At 32.9% G+C, this 20,281-nt stretch overlaps 1 protein-coding gene across 1 annotated transcript in view; it reads right to left on the reverse strand.

Annotated features, from left to right (window-relative positions):
- The window catches only part of LOC106459451 (integrin beta-PS-like), a 51,259-nt gene that overhangs the window by 16,102 nt on the left and 14,876 nt on the right, over positions 1 to 20,281 (reverse strand). Inside the window, exons 7-11 of the mRNA XM_022385954.1 lie at positions 19,086 to 19,162; positions 11,384 to 11,435; positions 8,681 to 8,839; positions 3,114 to 3,253; positions 936 to 1,008 (exon numbers count right to left, since the gene is read on the reverse strand). Coding sequence (XP_022241662.1) covers positions 936 to 1,008; positions 3,114 to 3,253; positions 8,681 to 8,839; positions 11,384 to 11,435; positions 19,086 to 19,162 — 501 coding nt within the window. The remainder of the gene's footprint in view (positions 1 to 935; positions 1,009 to 3,113; positions 3,254 to 8,680; positions 8,840 to 11,383; positions 11,436 to 19,085; positions 19,163 to 20,281) is intronic.

A 20,281-nucleotide genomic window follows, 5' to 3' on the forward strand; every position in this document is an offset into this window, starting at 1 on the left:
TCACAAATCATTAATTTACCCTGGAATATAGAATGTGACTAATGTCTTACAAATCATTAATTTACCCTAGAATATAGAATGCGACTAATGTCTCACAAATCATTAATTTACCCTGGAATATAGAATGTGACTAATATCTTACAAATCATTACTTTACCCTGGAATATAGAATGTGACTAATGTCTCACAAATCATTAATTTACCCTAGAATATAGAATGTGACTAATGTCTCACAAATCATTAATTTACCCTGGAATATAGAATGTGACTAATGTCTCACAAATCATTAATTTACCCTGGAATATAGAATGTGACTAATGTCTTACAAATCATTAATTTACCCTGGAATATAGAATGTGACTAATGTCTCACAGATCATTAATTTACCCTGGAATATAGAATGTGACTAATTCAAGAATTCCACGGTTCTAAGAATATAAGCATAAGCGTGTATTGCTGTAGATATCTTTCTTTGTGTGGAGTTGGCAAATGGCAATATACAATATATTGGATCATTTTGTTCCCTCATTGTTGACTATCATGAAACCATATACAGTCGTTTAGTTGAAACTAAAATGTGAGGGGAAAAAATAGGTCGAAACTTTTGTTAGGGTTCCTGTGCGGTTGTAGTAATGACGTACTCAGTACCATATACAAGAAAAAGCCCCGAATGACAAGCTTTCCATAAAGTACAAACAAACCATGGATGGTCCATACATGTAAGTAAGCTTTACCTATGGAGGCTAGATATGGAATCACAATATAGAACAAATGGTATTGAGATATGAATTCTTTCTATCTATTATAGTGTATTGTAGTAAAAACTAAAATTACCAGTAAAGAAGTATCATTGGTTGTTGTTTAGGAAATATTGCAATTTATTTCACGAATTATCTTGTGTAATGATATTAAAATTGAAAAACAAGCAAACTTACTGTTCGAACATCACAATAACAGCCATCACACGAGCATTGTCCACGTCCAGAACACAAACTGACGTCAGTCAGACTGAAAATGAAAACCATGTATTTTTTATGCTTTTATACAAAATCTGAGTTAACACACAAGATTCTTAAGTTATGAATATTTACATTGTTGAACGATGTGGTTGATTATTTATAAAAACAAGGTTAAAAGTAAAAAAAAATAGAAGCTCTAGAAACAACGGGATTTCTTAAAACACTGAAGAATAGGTAATTTCCGGACACTATTGGTATTTGTTGTTAATTGTAGGTTAAGTAAAATACTTAAAGGCAAGTTTTTAGTTACCTAAACGTTGCATGATGCTGAGAATTACATCATTAAAAGTTTTCAAATTGAAAAATGACTTAATGAATAACATTTTAGAGAAATATTCCTACATTGCATTGGCTCTCAACCTTTCATACTCATCAGAAACTTTTGGCATGAACGAAATTCGTGGGTACTCCGAGCAATTAATATTATTTATACACTTTTTGAAACAGTTCCGTAATGTCCAGATTTTAGTGCATGTAAAAAATACCTCATCTGTTTAGCACTGAGTCAAAATATCACCAGTTTGTTTCAATGAGTAATTGAGATAATAGTCTCCATACGTGATGGAATTAACTCAGTGTAGAAGATATACACTGGTAAAAGCACTAGAAAGTCGGCTGTACATTTGTATTGTACACAAGATTTAATGTATTCTCAAAAACTCTGCTATACAGTACCTGGCACACAGATAATTGTGAGTGTATATTGTGTTCAGCATTTAAACCACAATTAAAAAAGAACAGTGTTCGTTATAAAAAATATAATAATACAGAAAACTGTTCATATTTTGTTTACTTTGAACAGTTACTTGATACCCAAAATCCTTTTTCTCCAATACCTCATATCCTCTATCTGATAACCTTAAATAGGAACAGAAGCATAGCAGTGAATTTTTCAAGAAAAGAAACAAATATATTGATTGAGAAAACATTATTTGGGATTCAAGTCTTGATATTTTTTATTTGTACTAATTCCTTGTAAATGTCAATATCGTCAACCAGTTAGAACTTGGTATTTTGAACCTGTACGGCTCTTTATGGATAATATAGAAATGGTAATCAGTGGATCCACCATAAAGTGACGTGACAAAATGAGACACCTGGGTATCACTTTTGATAGGAGCCTGTCCTTCAAGGATAATGTAGATACAATAGTGGAGAAAGCAAAGAAGGGTCTTGAAAGTCATGGTCACTGCAAATATGGAGCAAAGATTGCTGTTCATCCTCTAACAGAATCTCGTGCTATCAGTCGTGGAGTATGAACTCGCAATACTAACACTATCAAGGACACAACTGGAAAAATTTGAACACATTCAAAAGGAGGCCACGAGGACCATTCTGGGTCATACCAAAGACATGTCCATTGCAATGATGAGATTCATACTGGGTACAGATATGTAGTGAAATGAACTCATATTCTAGAGTTGTGATCTCAAGATTCAGCATAGCTATTCCTAATTTTAAACTACCAAATACAGCCTATGTTACTATTCTTTCATAACATGCTCACAGCTGAAAGTACAAAGCAAAAGCCACAACATATTGCGGACTCAAAGCAATCAAAGTAAAATTAATCTAATTACACACCTAATAAAGTAAGACGTTAAATTAGTTTAAAAACTAAATCATGATGCTTCTGTGGTTTCCTTGGAATGATTAATATCTTACCGACACTATCAAGTACACTTTGTTGCTTGTTCTTGTCTTTAATTAAGTAAAAATTATTTAGTGGTTAAAAGTATTCAAATAGCTTGAGGACGTTCTTGGTATGGCAACGGTTAATCGGAAGATGGGGCTTGTTCCTTTTCATTAATAGAGATTCCATTGGAATAAGTAAATATTGTTTATATAAAGTTTTAATTTACATTTTAAAACTAAGTCCTTTTAATACTGTTGGCTGCCTTTAACACCATATAAATATCAAAAAATAAAATAAAATATCACCATTGGCTTCAAACACTTTTAACTATAAATTGCTGTCATACGATGCACCTATATATTACAATAACGTTATATGTTAAAGCACTTACAATATTTTCTCACAAACTGAAATATAAAGTTATACATTTGATTTTTAATTGAAAATTCTGTTTGTACCTTTTACGACAATGCATTTTCCAGGGGTCTAGCTCCTTTTCCCTGTTACATTGGCAAAACTTTCCGAAAAAACCCGAATCACAGGTGCACATTCCACATGAAAAATTTCCATTGTAACTGCACTTTTCACTTCGCACAACCTACCGATTGACAAAAAAAGAAAAAAAAAGACGAAAAGATCAAACAAATGTGTGTTGAAACATCATAGCATTAAAAAAATAATATCCCACATGGTTAACCTCAAATGTATTTACTTGTTTTTATATCGCTTTAACTAATAGTGGGCTCCACATATTGAGTAATTGTACATTTTTAATTGTCTAAACACTCAATGTGAAGAACTGACACAAAATGGGTGAGCTCATTTATTTTCTCTGTAAAATACACATTTGATTAGTGGTAATGTTGATGGTACTTTTGTTTATAGCTTTTGCTCGACTCATAGGTAATTAGGGGCTCTGAAACCAACAAAATTATGAACCCAAAAGCAATTTACTGCACTAATAGCTAAACAATTTAAAAAAAACCGATACCCCACACTACCACCACACACACAAGCATACAGTGGCGCAGCGGAAAGCTTACGATGCTAAACAACCGGGTTTCAATACCTGTGCTGGGCAGAGCACCGATAGCCCTTTGTGTAGCTTTCTCCTTAACAATAACGCCGGTAAGATCTCCATCGGGAATTCCAGGGTTAATTATAAAACCAAATAAACAAGACACTAAAGTGATTATATGAGGTGAAAATAACCATTTTTTCTTATAAAGAATTGATAAGCATACATACGATTGTGTTTCCATACTACAATAATATTATATATATAATATCTCTAAGTTTTACTGCGGGTTGAGAATAGGCGAAAGCACTTATATGAAGCAAAAATACATAATCTTGTGTTTTATGCAGGTCACGGAGTAAGTTATTTACAGGTACTGTAAAATAAACATCGTATGTAATAGGTAGTATTTTAAAATGTAATATTTTAAAGATATCTTTACAGGCGTTTTGCAACTAGTTGTGACCTTAGTTGCTGATTACGAAACTATTTTACATGTTCATCGAAGAAGAATTAACCCACTGAAAAGTTTAAAAGTATAAATACTTATCTAACTAAAAATTTTGCAAATGGCTGGATACTCAATGGATTGTACTTACGAATTTGTAGACAGCATTTATAGTATGAATGAACTCTTTATTTGTGCCACATTATATACAATTACACATGAAATATCTAACAAAGGATTAATCGTTTTGTATCTCAAACTTATTTTACAGACCCAGGACATGAGTTATTGATTATTGATACTCTTCAGTTTGTTTTTGTTAGACTTACAATGAAGAAATGTTTAATAATTTGAACAATTAGAACAAACGTGTTAACAATTAGGTCTTGAATGAAACAATACCAGCTAATTATAAGGAAGCATCATGGCCACATGTGTGTAAATTTAGAATAGCAGTTCAGGACCTATATTTGTGTAATGTTGCAGAGTGTGAAAAACAGAAATGTTTAATAAAAAACCTAAGGGTCTTTTCCACGAGAGGAAAAAAAAAGAAACCATATAGAAATAGAATTTCAAAATATACACAAACAAATGCAAAGCAAAACCTTTACCTTTTAACATAAATAACAAACAGGGTATTGTATTTTTTTTATTTAGACAAAAATTAAAGTTTAAGCATTTCATAAGAAAGTAACTTGTCAATGCACAGCCAATTAACATTTATGTAAAATATATTGTGATAATTAAGACTGTTCATGGTAAATAATTCCCCTTTTTTGAAGTATTTCTTTTGTTTTCCTCGTACCAAGTAAGATATAAACTATCCATACCTAATTTTCAGACTAGAAATTGCCCTAATGAAGGACATATAAATAGTAATTAAACGTTTCCTCTCTTATTGTTACTTCTGTTTTTACATTGGAATGAGATAAGTTTTGACTTATGATAGTATACGTGAGATTACACATGTCTATTATTCAAGTACTTTTCTGCCACATGGCGGCGATTTTTCTTTCATGCTTAGAAGCTTGGAACTTTTTATCTTAATTTGCTGTGGTAAGATAGATGTTCTTTAATAACTATGTTATCCGTTATGACATTTTTACTGTATCTATAATTTCTGGTCTCTGATATGTCAGTTTAAATCTATCATTATATTGAGAAACTTTCCTCATTTGCTGAAGTTCAACAGTATTGTAGTAGCTACTGTTATCTTTGGGTTGTTTGTTAATCTTATATACATGGTGGTTTGGGAGTTCGATTTGAAAACTGCAGGCCATGTGATCAAAGCCTGTCTCCGAATTTGCTCGCCCTTTCGGCTGCAAGAGCGTTATAATATGACAGCCAGTCTCGTTATTCGCTGGTAATTAGTAGCTTGTAATGTAATGTAAAGCACAAAGCTACACAATGGGATATCTGTGCTCTACCCACCACGGGTATCAAAACCCGGATTCTAGCGTTGTAAGTCCGCAGACATACCGCTGTGCCACTGGGAGCTCGAATAGTAGTATTTTACCGTCATTCTTATAACTCAAAGTGCGGAGCACGATATTTTTAATCAACGGGACGTGAACCATGGACTCTTGGATCCACAGTCCAGCTAAAACATCATAAACACCAGGCTTAGAGACTTCTTTATCTGTATGCCCAGGATTGTTTTAAGTGCATAACTAGCTTTGATATGCGGTTGATAAACACATCCTCTTCTAAACAAGAGAAAATCTTCAATAGCCGCGGCACTTGAAAGGCAGTATTAAAGTGAATTAATCTACGAGACCTTTTTTTTCTTTTTTATTAGCTATATTTTTGTGCGTCAGCAATACCAAGAGTGGGGTGCGCATATACCCGCTTCGATTTTATTATTCTTCAAGATCTCCAGCAGCCTACTCTCAAATTAAAAATATTTTAGGCAGGATTAGAGCACATTAACCTATACGACCTTGGGCGTAGTCTAATACATCAATCGAAAGAGTTTGATCTCCTGAGTCCAAAACTGTAATTAGATCTCAAATCGATCAAGAGATGAGGAGCTATAAGCTAAAAGTTTGTACTTCAAAAACAAACAAAAAAAACCTAAAAAACTCGGACTCTTTCTATGAGCCGGTTAGCCGCGGCTAAAAATTACTGTTAATGTCATGTTTTATAAAATATTTTACGTTTGAGCTTTCCTTCCCTCTGAAATTTTTGCCTGTACCATTTCTTTGGTCTGTACAAGGATGATTTTGATTTCCCAGAGTAATTGTAATTTTTATTTTCTATAAGATATATTCATTTACTTGAGTTGCTTTTGAGTATTAATAATCCATCAATTCCAAGTGCATTGCATGGTTATCTTTTTTTCTCCATTTTCTGTAACAAAAGTGAAACTCGCCGTTTCTGATAACAGCAAAGATGAAATCTTCAGTGGCTACAATTTCCGTGAATTTTCCAGTTTTGGTCTTTCATCTGCTTTCCAGTAAGGCTTTGGTATGCTTCTTTACTTTTCTTATCTGGAAAACTCAACTGTTATGCTTGGTGTACATTCTTAATGGACCAAAAATGCTGTGTAAAGATGGACAGTAAGTCTCTTCGGTGAGTCATGTTCAGTTAAAACTCCCTGAATGTTCCTTCTTTAAGGGTCTTGGCTGTTTCTATTAAATCAGGCGCATTATAGCTCAGTGGTCTTTTCTTCCATAGTTTAAACACTATATTCTTGGACGCTTTTTTTGTCAGCCAAGCTAGGTATTTGAGGGAAGGCATAATTGTTTCTACATGACAGAATTATTAGTTTTTTACTTTTTCTGGTAGCCTGCATCTTAGAGTATTGATAGTCGTTTCTACATGGCAGAATTACCTTTTTTTTACCTTTTGGTAGCCTGCATCTGAAAGTATTAACAGTCGTTTCTACATGGCAGGCCCCCCAGTGTCACAGCGATATGTCTGCGGACTTACAACACTAGAATCCGGGTTTCGATACCCGTGGTGGTCAGAGCACAGATAGCCCATTGTGTAGCTTTGTGCTTAATTACAAACAACAACAACAACTACATGCTAGAATTATTATTCTTTTACTTTTTGGTAGCCTGTATCTGAAAGTATTGAACAGCTGCAGTTGCTTCGGGTTTCGAAGTATCATTTTCTTCCACTATTTCTTCCTGTCCAAGAAGGTCTACATGCAGTGGTCTTCCCAATTCTCTGATAAAAATGTTATATTGTTATAAATTCATTCTGTACTTTCCATCTTCTTTGCACCTCATTTACAGATTTTAATCAGAGTTGAATAACGCCTAGAATCTTGAATATCCTTATCTACATTTCTTTCTTTCCTTCAGAACAAGTATGCTCACTTTAAAGTTGGACTTTACTTACACGTAATTATATAGAGAGGCAGTACTTGATGGGCAATAATAATATGGATCTCCTTTGATATCTCTTATTTGTTGGTCAACTTATCATCTCATTTCTGAGTTAACGACTGGCCATGTAACCAGAGTGTATTGGTATATCCTTTCCTCATGGCAGGATTTTCAAGGAAAATGTTGATATTACTAGTTTAATTTCCATACCGATGCCGGAGAAAAATCTCCTGTTCAGCGCCAGAATGTGTAACCATTCTCCTTCGTCATCTTCATCATGAAGACCCTTGTTCTGGTAAACAGTTGGTCCAATATGTTTTATCTTTAGGTAACTTACTCTTCCTTAAGTGTACTGAGTAAAAAAGCATAAAATGGCCAGTGTTTAATAATGGAAAAAAATCTTATTGTTACCTAAAAATTTTTAATGGCTAAAAGGCTTAATTTTTTTATTCATGTAAATAATTTTAGTTCGGATAATTGTCAGCAGTCATCGTAGTTTATCCAGTAACATTAAATGGGGCCTTCTTTTCTTATTGACAACGTGTAAAAACCTGCACTAGTAATGACTTTCATTACCATTTCTTGAATAGCATAGAAACTGCAAGTTAGTCTTTTATAACCAGACTCTGACGTATAAGCACAAAGACCTAAAACTTAGTTATGAGTATGGGGTATACACATGTAGAATCCCAAGTAGGTCTATTTTGAAAAGTGGAGATGTGGCAAATTTCGAAGACCTCACTATACGTAAAACTGCAAAAGTCTTAAATAATTCATGCCATATAAAATATAAAAATATGAAACAATTTTATCTTAAGTGAAACGTATGTTCGTCATTGCAAGTAAATTCACGTACTAGTGCAAAAGGATTAATCATACGTCATGAGGGTAATTCGCGTTTGCTAAAACAGTGGTAGGTGTGTCGACTCATATGTAACCTATGGCGTTACGGATGTTATGTTTAAAACCTATACAATTGGTTCATGGCAAAATCCCAATACCAGGTTTTCCATGTTTTGTTTAAGAACATAGACCATCTTTTATATAAAACTTGGTTTTTTGTTATCAATCAAAGTCAGAAAGTCACTAAAACTTAACCATTAAAATTTCATTACAACAGATTGAGCTTTTCCTTTCAATAAGTAATCAGTATTCAATAATACGATTATGATACATTAAACAGGACTTATAATAATACAGACTGATTTAATATTCCATACTTACAGCACCATAGATTTTCTTTTCACATTCACATCCACATTTCAGAGTAACCGCAATCTTTAATAAACTTTTAAACCCTTCAGGATAAACTGAAAGATCTGTTTTCCATTCCGAAGGTTTTTTTTTACAGGATTTCAACGACAATTGGACTTTGAATTCCACCTATAGAAATATAAGTAAAAGCAAATATATTTCCATTTGATTCATTAGTTTGCCATTTTTTTTGGTTGAATACAACATAATACGTAAATAAACTATATAAAAAAATTACAGATGATAACGTTTTTTATGGAGTCCTCTTGTCTTCACAATAGATCAATCTCAATCTGATAATCATACTGACATATAACTGTCCTTTGTAGCTCATTCTACCGACTCGTGTTCGGTCTTACCTTAGTCATCGAGGTTACACGAAACTGCTTAAAACCTTCCACTGTACATATACATATCTTACGAATTCATTCTAACAAAGTAAAGACGAAAATAACCAACTGGAGACATATTATGGGAACCGACTGGACTTCATGCGTAATATTTTGCTTTTAATTTCATTCGCCTCACGAAAACCTTGCTCAATTAGAGATATAATTACCTAATTACCTCTCAACGTGTCATTCCTGTACAATACAGGCATTTCCTCATATTAGAAGACTATCAACAACTTAGATTAACAACATTTGGAATTAATCTTGAAGATTTATTTAATTATTTCTAGTGGCCGTTGTTACATCGTACACGTTACTCGCAATTAATCCGACATGATAAAAACAAGCCTTACTCCACCCCTGGAAGATTTCAAATATAGCTCTGCAGTAAATGACAAAACTTCTAGATGCATATTGTTATTAATTAGTATAATGCCAGATAAACTTGTTAAAGCTCCCAGAGAATACGTGCGTAGTACTCTATATTCTCTACCTCCAAGCCAATATTTTTTAAGTTATACTATTCGTAATGTCTACATTATTAGAAAGTAGTGAGGGTTTTACTCTTTCCAGTTACCATTTGATATTTATATTTTACTATTTCGAAATTGTAAATTTTCTAAGATATCCTAAATACCTCTTAAATTGTTATACTTTCTTTCCGTTTTTTTTTCAATAGAAAAGATGAAATACAATAGACATATTTGCCAGTCAATGAGATGGTATGTAGTCTAGAGCTATTTCTTTCATGTTATGTATCCTATATTATGTACATATCAGCAAGACACATGACAATCACAGTAGATATAAAGTCATGGTAGGACAGAATGTACCAGAACCACGTTTTGACGTTGTTTGGTGTTTCTTAGGTAGTGTGATGTCACCGAGCATTGATTGCCATTGGGAAGAGCGTGGAATTACCCTTTTCGACGCAAAATATTTTTACACTAAGATCATAAAGATGTGTTCAGATCGGGGATTTAGATTGTCTTGATGACACTGAAAACCAAGGGAATACAGATCAACTTGGGGTACCAGGATCACCCAGAAAGAGACTTGCAACAAGTCGTACCCCAGTCATGGTAAACAAAGTGTGGTGTTTGTAACAGGTGAGAACAAAGAGAAATCGTCTACGTGCCCCAGGCAACAGTATGCAACATAAGGAAGGAGAATGTCTACCTAGAAAGACATATAAGTTACGTGAAAATAATTTGTTTTATGACATCTAGATCAACCTTAGTATACGTCAAGTAGCTGCAGAATGAAATGGTTATTCATGTTATTTCATAAGACGCAGCGCCATTGATTTCTCTGCGATAAGACTGGTGAGATCGTCGTCCTCGTACATTAGATGGATTATGGAAAGTCAATAAGAAAGAGGGGTGTTTTGAACATGACAACCTTACGTAGAGCTTTTTGCAATGGAAATAAAGGTGTAGTTCTATTTCAATACGCTTGGTAGTCAGATATAGCACGACCAAATGTGACGACATGGAATATAGTGACGTGATGATGCTTCAAAATCGTTTTAATATAACGTACTCGACCTCTGTAATTGGTGGTACATCCATTGGGGAAAAATACGACTCATGGCGGAAAATATTCATAATTACCCTGAATACGAAACTTTTCTTAATCTTTCGCGAAACAGAAAGAACTGAGCACTTCTAACTATAAGAAAGGTTGTGCTTCCGAAATATATATAATGTTGATGTCCAACAGGTTGAAACGTCATCGTGACAAAAAATGTATACTATGCTAAAATTCATATATAATTTTTGGAACACATAAATAAATGGTTTTATTCCCTATAATACTATACTATGGTGATTTGAGGATACTAAAATAGTCTTTGAAATACGTTAAAACATTTATAGTTAACGAAGTTTGCAAGCTTGTTTAGAAGAGCATAATCAAATTGACCATTCACTTCTAAATCACAGTCGTCATGTCATATCTGAAATAAGGCACTAGTACTTCAAGTAACTTAATCAATCACTCAGAATATGAGTGTACTCATTTCTTTATACATCTTAAGCAAATAAAATGATTTCTTTATTTTACATTCAATCAACTTAATAAGTAAACACTAATCAGTTATCTTGCTCTCTAAATATGTAATGTATTTTATGTGATACTGTAATTTTCTCAAGGTTGATCAAGCAACCACATTATAATTACGTTATATCGGGGGGATTTCTAAATGTAAACATTAAAATGTAAATCAAAGTTGTAAACTAAACAAATCAAATCGTTCAAAAGCGCTACATCCGAGTCTTACCTTATCGTCATCCATTATAAAGTCACATTTATTGGTTTCTGTGACATTGATACTGTAAGAAATAAAATGGTTCAAAATTAACACATGAAATCAAATTATGTAATAAAAACTTGGAAATAGTTTTATACTGATAAATTATTTGTCAAAAAAAGGAAAAGTTTTATATGTTTTGAGTGAGAAAATATATCGTAATCAAAGATTTTTTTCATTTGTTAAAACAACTCGCTCTACGAAGATGTTTTCTATAGAACATATCACTGAAAACACAATTAAAGCTGTAATTGCAAAAATGAATTCACAGACAATGTCAAGATATTTTAAATTACCTCACTGAAACAAAGTTCTATAAACGCTTGCTACTTTGCATCCAACTTCCTAGACTATCGTAAACAAAGTTCTATAAACGCTTGCTACTTTGCATCCAACTTCCTAGACTATCGTAAACAAAGTTCTATAAACGCTTGCTACTTTGCATCCAACTTCCTAGACTATCGTAAACAAAGTTGTTGGATGCAAAGTAGCAAGCGTTTATAGTTCCTAGACTATCGGAGTAAAACCGCCCCTAATTTTGAACTGATAGAGGAAAAGCAGCTTGTTAACAGCATTCACCGTCAACTCTTCGGCTTCTCTTATCTGACTGAATAACGAAATCTGACCGTTACTCTTATAGCGCACCCCCGACCTCGAGTCATGGAACACATTTTGTAGGTAATGGGACGCGAACCACGAACCGTCTGATTCATAAACCGAACAAATTAACCACTTGGTCTTACTCATCCAGTATCCGGACAAAAATTCATTTAACCGCCTACTATCACTTTTCTGCTAATGGGGTGATTAATCCAGTCTGAGTACTTTGAGCTTTTATAACTTTCTATTCTTCTATCCCTGTTTGAAAAATCAATGAGAGTGTGCTAAATATATCACAATTCATAGTATCTATGATACAAAATAAGTTACATTTGTTTTATTATTGTATAAAAGGCAACATTAACACAACTTTGATTTCTATAGTGACATGTTCATTATATATTTATGTGCGTTAACCAAAATAAATCTATTTAGAACCCTAGGTATAGGAAAAGATACTCCTAACATCATACATTTGACACCCTTTCACGAGGAGAGTGAATTTTTATTTGAATAACCGTTTTTCTGTAGGATTTCAAAGTTACACGCATACATTGTATATTTTGTGTACGCATATTAACTCATTTTTTGCGTACCAAATGCGAGTCATAAGGGTTTAGTTTTCTACAATTCCATAAAAATAACCTTAAATTTTGCGAGAATTAGCCTGTTTAGTAGTTTCTAATTTGTTACTCTCAGCAAGCAAATTCTACACGATCACAGTGATTTTCCCCGGCTTCAGTCAGACGATATTATAAAAATATTGTATAGAGAAATATAAATATCTAAAGTTAGAAAAACGTACGAATTTTTTACAAAGTTTTTTATATATATTGCCCCCTGGTTATAAAAACAAAGTGGATTAATTTTATCTGCACCTTCTTCCGTGGCATTATAAAGCGATCATTATCACACACTATAAACTTAAATACAGAAATACGGTTCTTGCTAGGATTTTACTTTATATATCATCACAGACTTGTTTCTAAGTTTTCTGCTGATGAAGCTTTGTCATAATGAACTAAAAGTTGCTTTATATTAGGACCGGTGGGTAAATTTTACGGTTTGTAAGTGATGATCCATGAGGAGTATACAGGATGCAAGTCTTAAAGAGGGTCAACATTTATTAATGAATTATCAGTTTGGATGTGGTTCCTTTAAAAACTAGGGAAACATCCCGTATTTATTTTGTAACATTGCTCCTTCCTCTATAATTGTTCATTTATACTTTCCATATTTTTTTAATATTTAACTTTACAACCTTAATCCCAACTAGTTTGGGGTCGGTCAGTATTTATACACCCGGGAGACTGGCCCAGTCGGCTACCATATAGGAAGAACACATTCGACTACGGGAATTTGAACTTGCGATCCTCAAGTCGAGCGCCCTAACCACAAGACCCTCTTTATTAGCCACTGACTCATTTCGTCTTCAAAGATTTGTAGAATGTAAGACATCTGTATTTTGTAGATTGTAAGATATCTGTATTTTGTAGATTGTAAGATATCTGTATTTTGTAGAATGCAAGATATCTGTATTTTGTAGAATGCAAGATATCTGTATTTTGTAGAATGCAAGATATCTGTATTTTGTAGAATGTAAGATATCTGTATTTTGTAGAATGTAAGATATCTGTATTTTGTAGAAAGTAAGATATCTGTATTTTGTAGATTGTAAGATATCTGTATTTTGTAGATTGTAAGATATCTGTATTTTGTAGATTGTAAGATATCTGTATTTTGAAGAATGCAAGATATCTGTATTTTGTAGAATGCAAGATACCTGTATTTTGTAGAATGCAAGATATCTGACTAATGGAATCACTAATGTTTTAAAGCAAGTAAGATAATCACATAGAAATACCGCTGCATGTTATGATATAACAAATTGTCCACATACGATTGAGTATGATTCGTCCTCAGTACGTTAACTTTATTTTACCGAGCTTCGTTTTACGTTTTTTTAATGGTATAAATTTAATCTCAAACTAAAATACAAGTATAAGATAGTTATCAAGAAGCTTGAAATGATATATATGTTATTTGATTAGATGTTGTTACCAAATATCCTGAAATGTTCCGAGTTCTTGTATAGTATTTTCTCTACGTTTCATATTCGTCTATTATGCAATGCAAAATCATATGTTATGTATTCACATATTTTAAATCATTTCTAGATCAAAGGTCACATTACAATGTTATCCGTTAATTTTGAACCTTCATTTATAGATTTTCTGCACGGGGATTGTAATCAATTTATTTTGTAATTGTTTCAGTGAATGAAAAATGTTTTTTCTACAAACAATCGAGTTCACGCCACATTAAGTTATTATTATTTTTTTGGAATAAATAACTAAGCAAGAAGCATCAAAGTAATTAAATGCAATATTATTGAGCGCTGCGACATTTCGGATGATAAATAACAAAAATAAAATAAACCTTACGTTTTTTTTTTAAATGACAAGAAAAGAATGGTGTATAATTATTGTATAAAAGTCTTGAAGATATTTATATAAGCCATGCATGCCCTATTCTAACCCTTAATGGAGTTTCAAACTATGCATACCCTATTCTAACCCTTACTGTAGTTTCAAACTATGCATACCCTATTCTAATCCTTACTGTAGTTTCAAACAATGCATGCTATATTCTAACCCTTACTGTAGTTTCAAACTATGCATGCCCTATTCTAACCCTTACTGTAGTTTTAAACTATGTATGCCCTATTCTATCCCTTACTGTAGTTTCGAACTGAAAAGTGTAAAATTAAAGCAGTATCTATATCAAAAGTGAAATTATCAATGAAAATATAGTAATACCAAACACGCTGACACGATGTTGAACAAACTGTACAAACTGATGCTTACCATCTAATCGAAAGGATTATATAGGATTCACTCACAAACACCAAGGATAAAAGCAACTTAAAAAATTCCATTAGGATGGTATACTAAAGACACAAATGGTCACGAAAATGGGGGATCAAAATCAGACATGCTTCTGATGGAAAATAAATCACAAATAACATAAAAGAAGAGCAAATGTATATTAAACATTGGAAGAATGGTTAAGATAGTTGCTCAACTAAAAGTTGTTTATTAACGATAATATTAGTTTACCATGAATATTTTTTATTCAAATGGAATATATCTAGCAATCTCAAACACTGGTCCTTTAGCTATGTTACTCCGATTTATTTCGTAGGTGTTTTCCAAAGAAATATAGTTCTTTCAGCCCGATTGTGTCAGTAATGCAATAAACGTATCAGTGATTCATTAAAACTCATTGTAATGATAAAATTTCACTTGTTTCATTGAACCGAGTTCATAATCATAGGAAAATCCGAAATTTTGGAGAACAAGTTTTTACACCTATTTATTTAAAACCAATTCTGTGGTTATTATTTACTCCACCAGTCATTTTTGGTTTACCAAGAAAAGCAACACACAACTTGGTGGTACACGTCACGGAAATAGATTTCATTTCATTCAGAGTAAAATATGAAAAATACATACATTCAGATTTTTTCGCACGAAACTCCATACCAGTTTGAACTGCAGTTTTTATTATCTGGTTCGTTTTGATTCTTAAAAATAACATTAGAAATAATTGATTTAAGCATTTGTTTGTTTGTTATTAAGAACAAAACTGTACCAAAACTCGATTTTTGTTGTTATTAGCCCTCAGCTTTACAGCTGAGCCATTTGGGGGTGGGGGTAGTTTAAGTGGAAAGACATACATCATTTGAACAAATCTGGATATTATTGTCGAAGAACGGTATAATTCAGTGTTATCTTTTATATCCTAAGATAATAAAACAAATCAAAAACACTCGACGGGGATAAAAATAAGGAATAAAATTCTGGAAAGCGTCTTCTACCGTGAATATCACGCTTTTACTTTTGCAGTAACAGCTCTATTTATATTTGTAAAGAGAAATATTCAAGAATATTGCTCCATTTTAAATTTTTACATTTGACTTGTCATAAATATTGTTTTGTAGCATTTAAGATTGGAGATTATTTAAGTGAAGTCGAAATAGCCAAACATTTCGGTTACTTTCCCATTTCAGGATATTGATATGATATGAAGAAGTTATGGTATAGAAATGTCTATAGAAGTTACAGTTTGTTTAATATATGTACAGCTCAGTTGAGTAGTTCAGCTGCAACTATTTCTCGACACATTATCCATAGTGAAAGACAGAATTCTGAATTTAATTGCTGCCCTGTTTTCCCCCCATCTTTAGTTATTAGGTGTACGTAGTGTCCAAAAACAAAAGATGTAAAATGATCAGAATTAGTTATTAGCTGTACGTAGTGACCTAAAACAAAAGATGCATAATGATCAGAATTAGTTATTAGCTGTACGTAGTGACCTAAAACAAAAGATGCATAATGATCAGAATTAGTTATTAGCTGTACGTAGTGACCTAAAACAAAATATGTATAATGATCAGAATGTATTGATTCATCATTTGGGTATCTTCGCCGTAATCCAATAACCTCATGACGTTCGGCTGGCTTAGGTCATTCATAAATCTATATATATCAAGCTAACAAAGAAAAATATTCCTCAAAATAAAAAAAAATGATAAAATTAAATATTTTATTATTATATATATACAATGCTCTGGCAGAATAACTTGAGCACCAGTGAAACATTCACAGTATCATGATTTTTATCACTAAAAGTACATTTATATTAGATGTACACTCCATACATATTTTTTTTTTAGTATTTACTTATATTACCACGCGGATCCAACTTGGTATGGTATCGACCAGTTTCTGTTATTCGTCCAGGTTCTGCCACATGTGGAGGAGTGTGGCCCTCAACCATTTTGATTGGTGGACGTGTTTTCCTTAACTTCTGTCTAGAAGCATGTGTGTTCTGTTAGGTTCATATCGGGGCCCTGTGGAACCCAAGACAGACGTTTAATGATTTTTTCCCTCTTCCAAGTTGTTGTCGTTTTGACTGTGTGCCAAGTAACACAGTCAACCTAAAGTGTATGGGTGTGAGACAGTAAAACACCTCAACGGGTGTGAGAGTGGTTGGAAGTAGTTCTGTATAATAGTGAGTTAAACGACTATGAATGAAAACAAGTCCATCTTATCACAATAGCGAATGACTGGCCATACTATGACACTGACAACACCATGTTTGACTGTTCTATTCAGACGGAATGGTTGGAATTCGTCGTCTGCTTTTCTACAGATCCATACACGTCTGCTGGAGCTGAATTGTTGAAACAGGGATTCACCCTACTACCTCCAGAACTTCACGGGACAGTGATAGATTTCAGTAACCCAAGAAGATTGCCACCTTACGTGTGCTTTAATCAACGATGGTTTTCTCCTAGCTCCACACATTGTGTAGCATCTGACGAACTATATCTTCACTCTTGCCTGCTCTTCCTCAACGTTTGACAAGATGTGATGAGGGTATTTTTGAACTTGCCTTATCAGTGCTCTTTGTCGCGTGTTATAATACTTGATGGCAGTCCAGGGCGATGCTCGTGTTGTAATACTTGACGGCTGTTCGGGGCGATGCTCGTGTTGTAACACGTAACGACTGTCCGGTGCGATGCTCGTGTTGTAACACGTAACGACTGTCCGGTGCGATGCTCGTGTTGTATTACTTAACGACTGTCTAGGGCGATGCTCGGCAACTGTAATGATGTTGGTAATAAATTTGGTGTCGTTGCTGTTCACATATCCATTTGAATAGGTAATGAGCTCTGCAATAACTCTTTCATTCAAGTTACATTCAAAGTGACCTACTACATGATCTCTGGTAAAGAGGAAATATCACGAGCATCAGTTTTACGCTGCATTCTAATTGCAGGTCTAATGTTTCTATAACTCATTAATATCCTTTACACCAAAGGCACTATGGGCAATGAGCAGTCCTATTGTTTTCAGTGTTGCTCATTTTATTCTGCCAGGCCATTGTTTATTAATCACTGTTACTGGAAATAACGATAAAGAATGATAAGAATATAACTTACGTGTAAAACACATAAAAACTGTTTGTTGCCTCCGGTAAGTCTGAAGGCTGATAACGTTAAAATCGGGTTTCGATAACTACGGTGGGAAGAGTATAGATAGCCCATTGTGTATCTCTGCACTAAACAACAAACACAAATAAAGCTATTTGTGTTCTTCTTGCACTATCACCGATTCACTGTCCCTTGAAAAGCGTCACAGCAGTATATACGAAGCTTAATACAATGCTGTCTAATAAAGTCTAGTGATCAATACAAGCCCACTGATACTCTGACAGGTTATTTTACTCAAATATGAAGTCAGTTAGATAAGACTTTTTAAGAGAATTACTCTTATTCTAACCGTTAACCTTACGGCTCTCGTATTGTTTCTTACACAACAAGCTTTTCAACTAACCTGCATCCCAGACGTGTTTAACTCTGTTGAATCAAACTATGGTAAGATAACATTATATTTAATCATGATTTTTTTTTCTACTTCACTGTAACTATTGAGTTTCCAAATATGTCGCCTTTTTATTTTTTCTCGTGTTCATGGTGAACACGTCTCCTCTTCTGTTTCCGATTTGTGTCAGACGGTCCTTTAACGACAGTCAGCATGAAATTATTCTAATCCTCTAAATAATCAGCTATAAGGCAAAGTACATTTTTTATTCTATCATAAGAATTCAAAGAGAATTTTATATTTTTAATCAATAATAAAAAATCCATGGGATAAAAAAAGCTTTTATAACAGCTTGTCTCTTTTAAATATTCAAAACATGGCACTTTACTGAGGGTGAACTCGCTTTTATCCATATCTGGTACGTTTTGTCCTCCATAAACTAGGTCATAAAACTTTTTTCATAAATTATCTTTAAATTTGATCATGATCACAGTAAGTATCAATTCTTACCCATATTTGCCTAGCTAATAATATCACTGAATATATACTATGAAACAAGAGAAAGTAGCTCATAGAGGTCTTGACTGCAAAGTAACTGAAATTTTGAGGATATACAGTTTACAGCTACAAACTCTGACTTGATTCTACTTCTAAAAATTAAAATAGTGAAGTTTACTCACCCTTTGCAACTAGAAAAAAATCGCACTTCAATATCCGAAGTATCTCCTTTACTTTTAACTTCAATGGTAGTGTTTTTCTAAAAAAATATCGCACTTCAATATCCGAAGTATCTCCTTTACTTTTAACTTCAATGGTAGTGTTTTTCTAAAAAAATATCGCACTTCAATATCCGAAGTATCTCCTTTACTTTTAACTTCAATGGTAGTTTTTACTAAAAAAAATATCGCACTTCAATATCCGAAGTATCTCCTTTACTTTTAACTTCAATGGTAGTGTTTTTCTAAAAAAAAATATCGCACTTCAATATCCGAAGTATCTCCTTTACTTTTAACTTCAATGGTAGTGTTTTTCTAAAAAAAAATTCGCACTTCAATATCCGAAGTATCTCCTTTACTTTTAACTTCAATAGTAGTGTTTTTCTAAAAAAAAATATCGCAACCTTACAATTAACTTTTACACAAGAACGTTTAAACTATACAATTAAAATAAGCACATTTCACTATTTTCACGAATTTGCTTAAAAACTTATTGTAAGCTGAGTTTAAAGTTGCACTCGCTTAACGTTTAAAATGTGTTTATCTCAGCTTATTAGTAGCCATATTCCTTTCTTTCAAAAATATTTAAAATTAAACCATAATTTTTCATTTTGTATAAACTGAAAAAATATTCTGGAAGTAAACTTGCTTAAAACTAGGAAAACAATCTGCTGTTAGGAAAAGAATACAAAATGTTCTCAATTCAACCTCCAAACTTATATCAAATGAATCATTAGTGCTATATCAATGTATTATGAATAATTTTATCAGACGTTAACATAATTTTTATGCCTCCACAGCTCTGTTAAATTCACTCTAAATAAAGAAGTCGTCAGTCAGTAATGATATGCTTTATCTAATTTGTTATATGTTTAACAATACATACTATAAAGAGCAACAACCTAGAACGTGAATAGTAAAAATATAAGGATGCTTCCTGTATGCAATTTGCCACGATTTTTCAGTGTCATTTTTATCAATAAAAACGTTCATATGGAACTACTTATTTACTTTCAAGGTTTAGTCGTCTTTTTAATCGACTTGTTAACTTATAAAAGCTATATTTTACTTTACCATCTTTATCTTTTGAACACTGATATGAATCATATTAAAGTATAAATCCTGAAACATTGCAATTTAGATTATAATATTATTACGTA

Source organism: Limulus polyphemus, unplaced genomic scaffold (genome assembly GCF_000517525.1).
Source record: "Limulus polyphemus unplaced genomic scaffold, Limulus_polyphemus-2.1.2 Scaffold611, whole genome shotgun sequence".
Classification (NCBI taxonomy): Eukaryota; Metazoa; Arthropoda; class Merostomata; order Xiphosura; family Limulidae; genus Limulus; species Limulus polyphemus.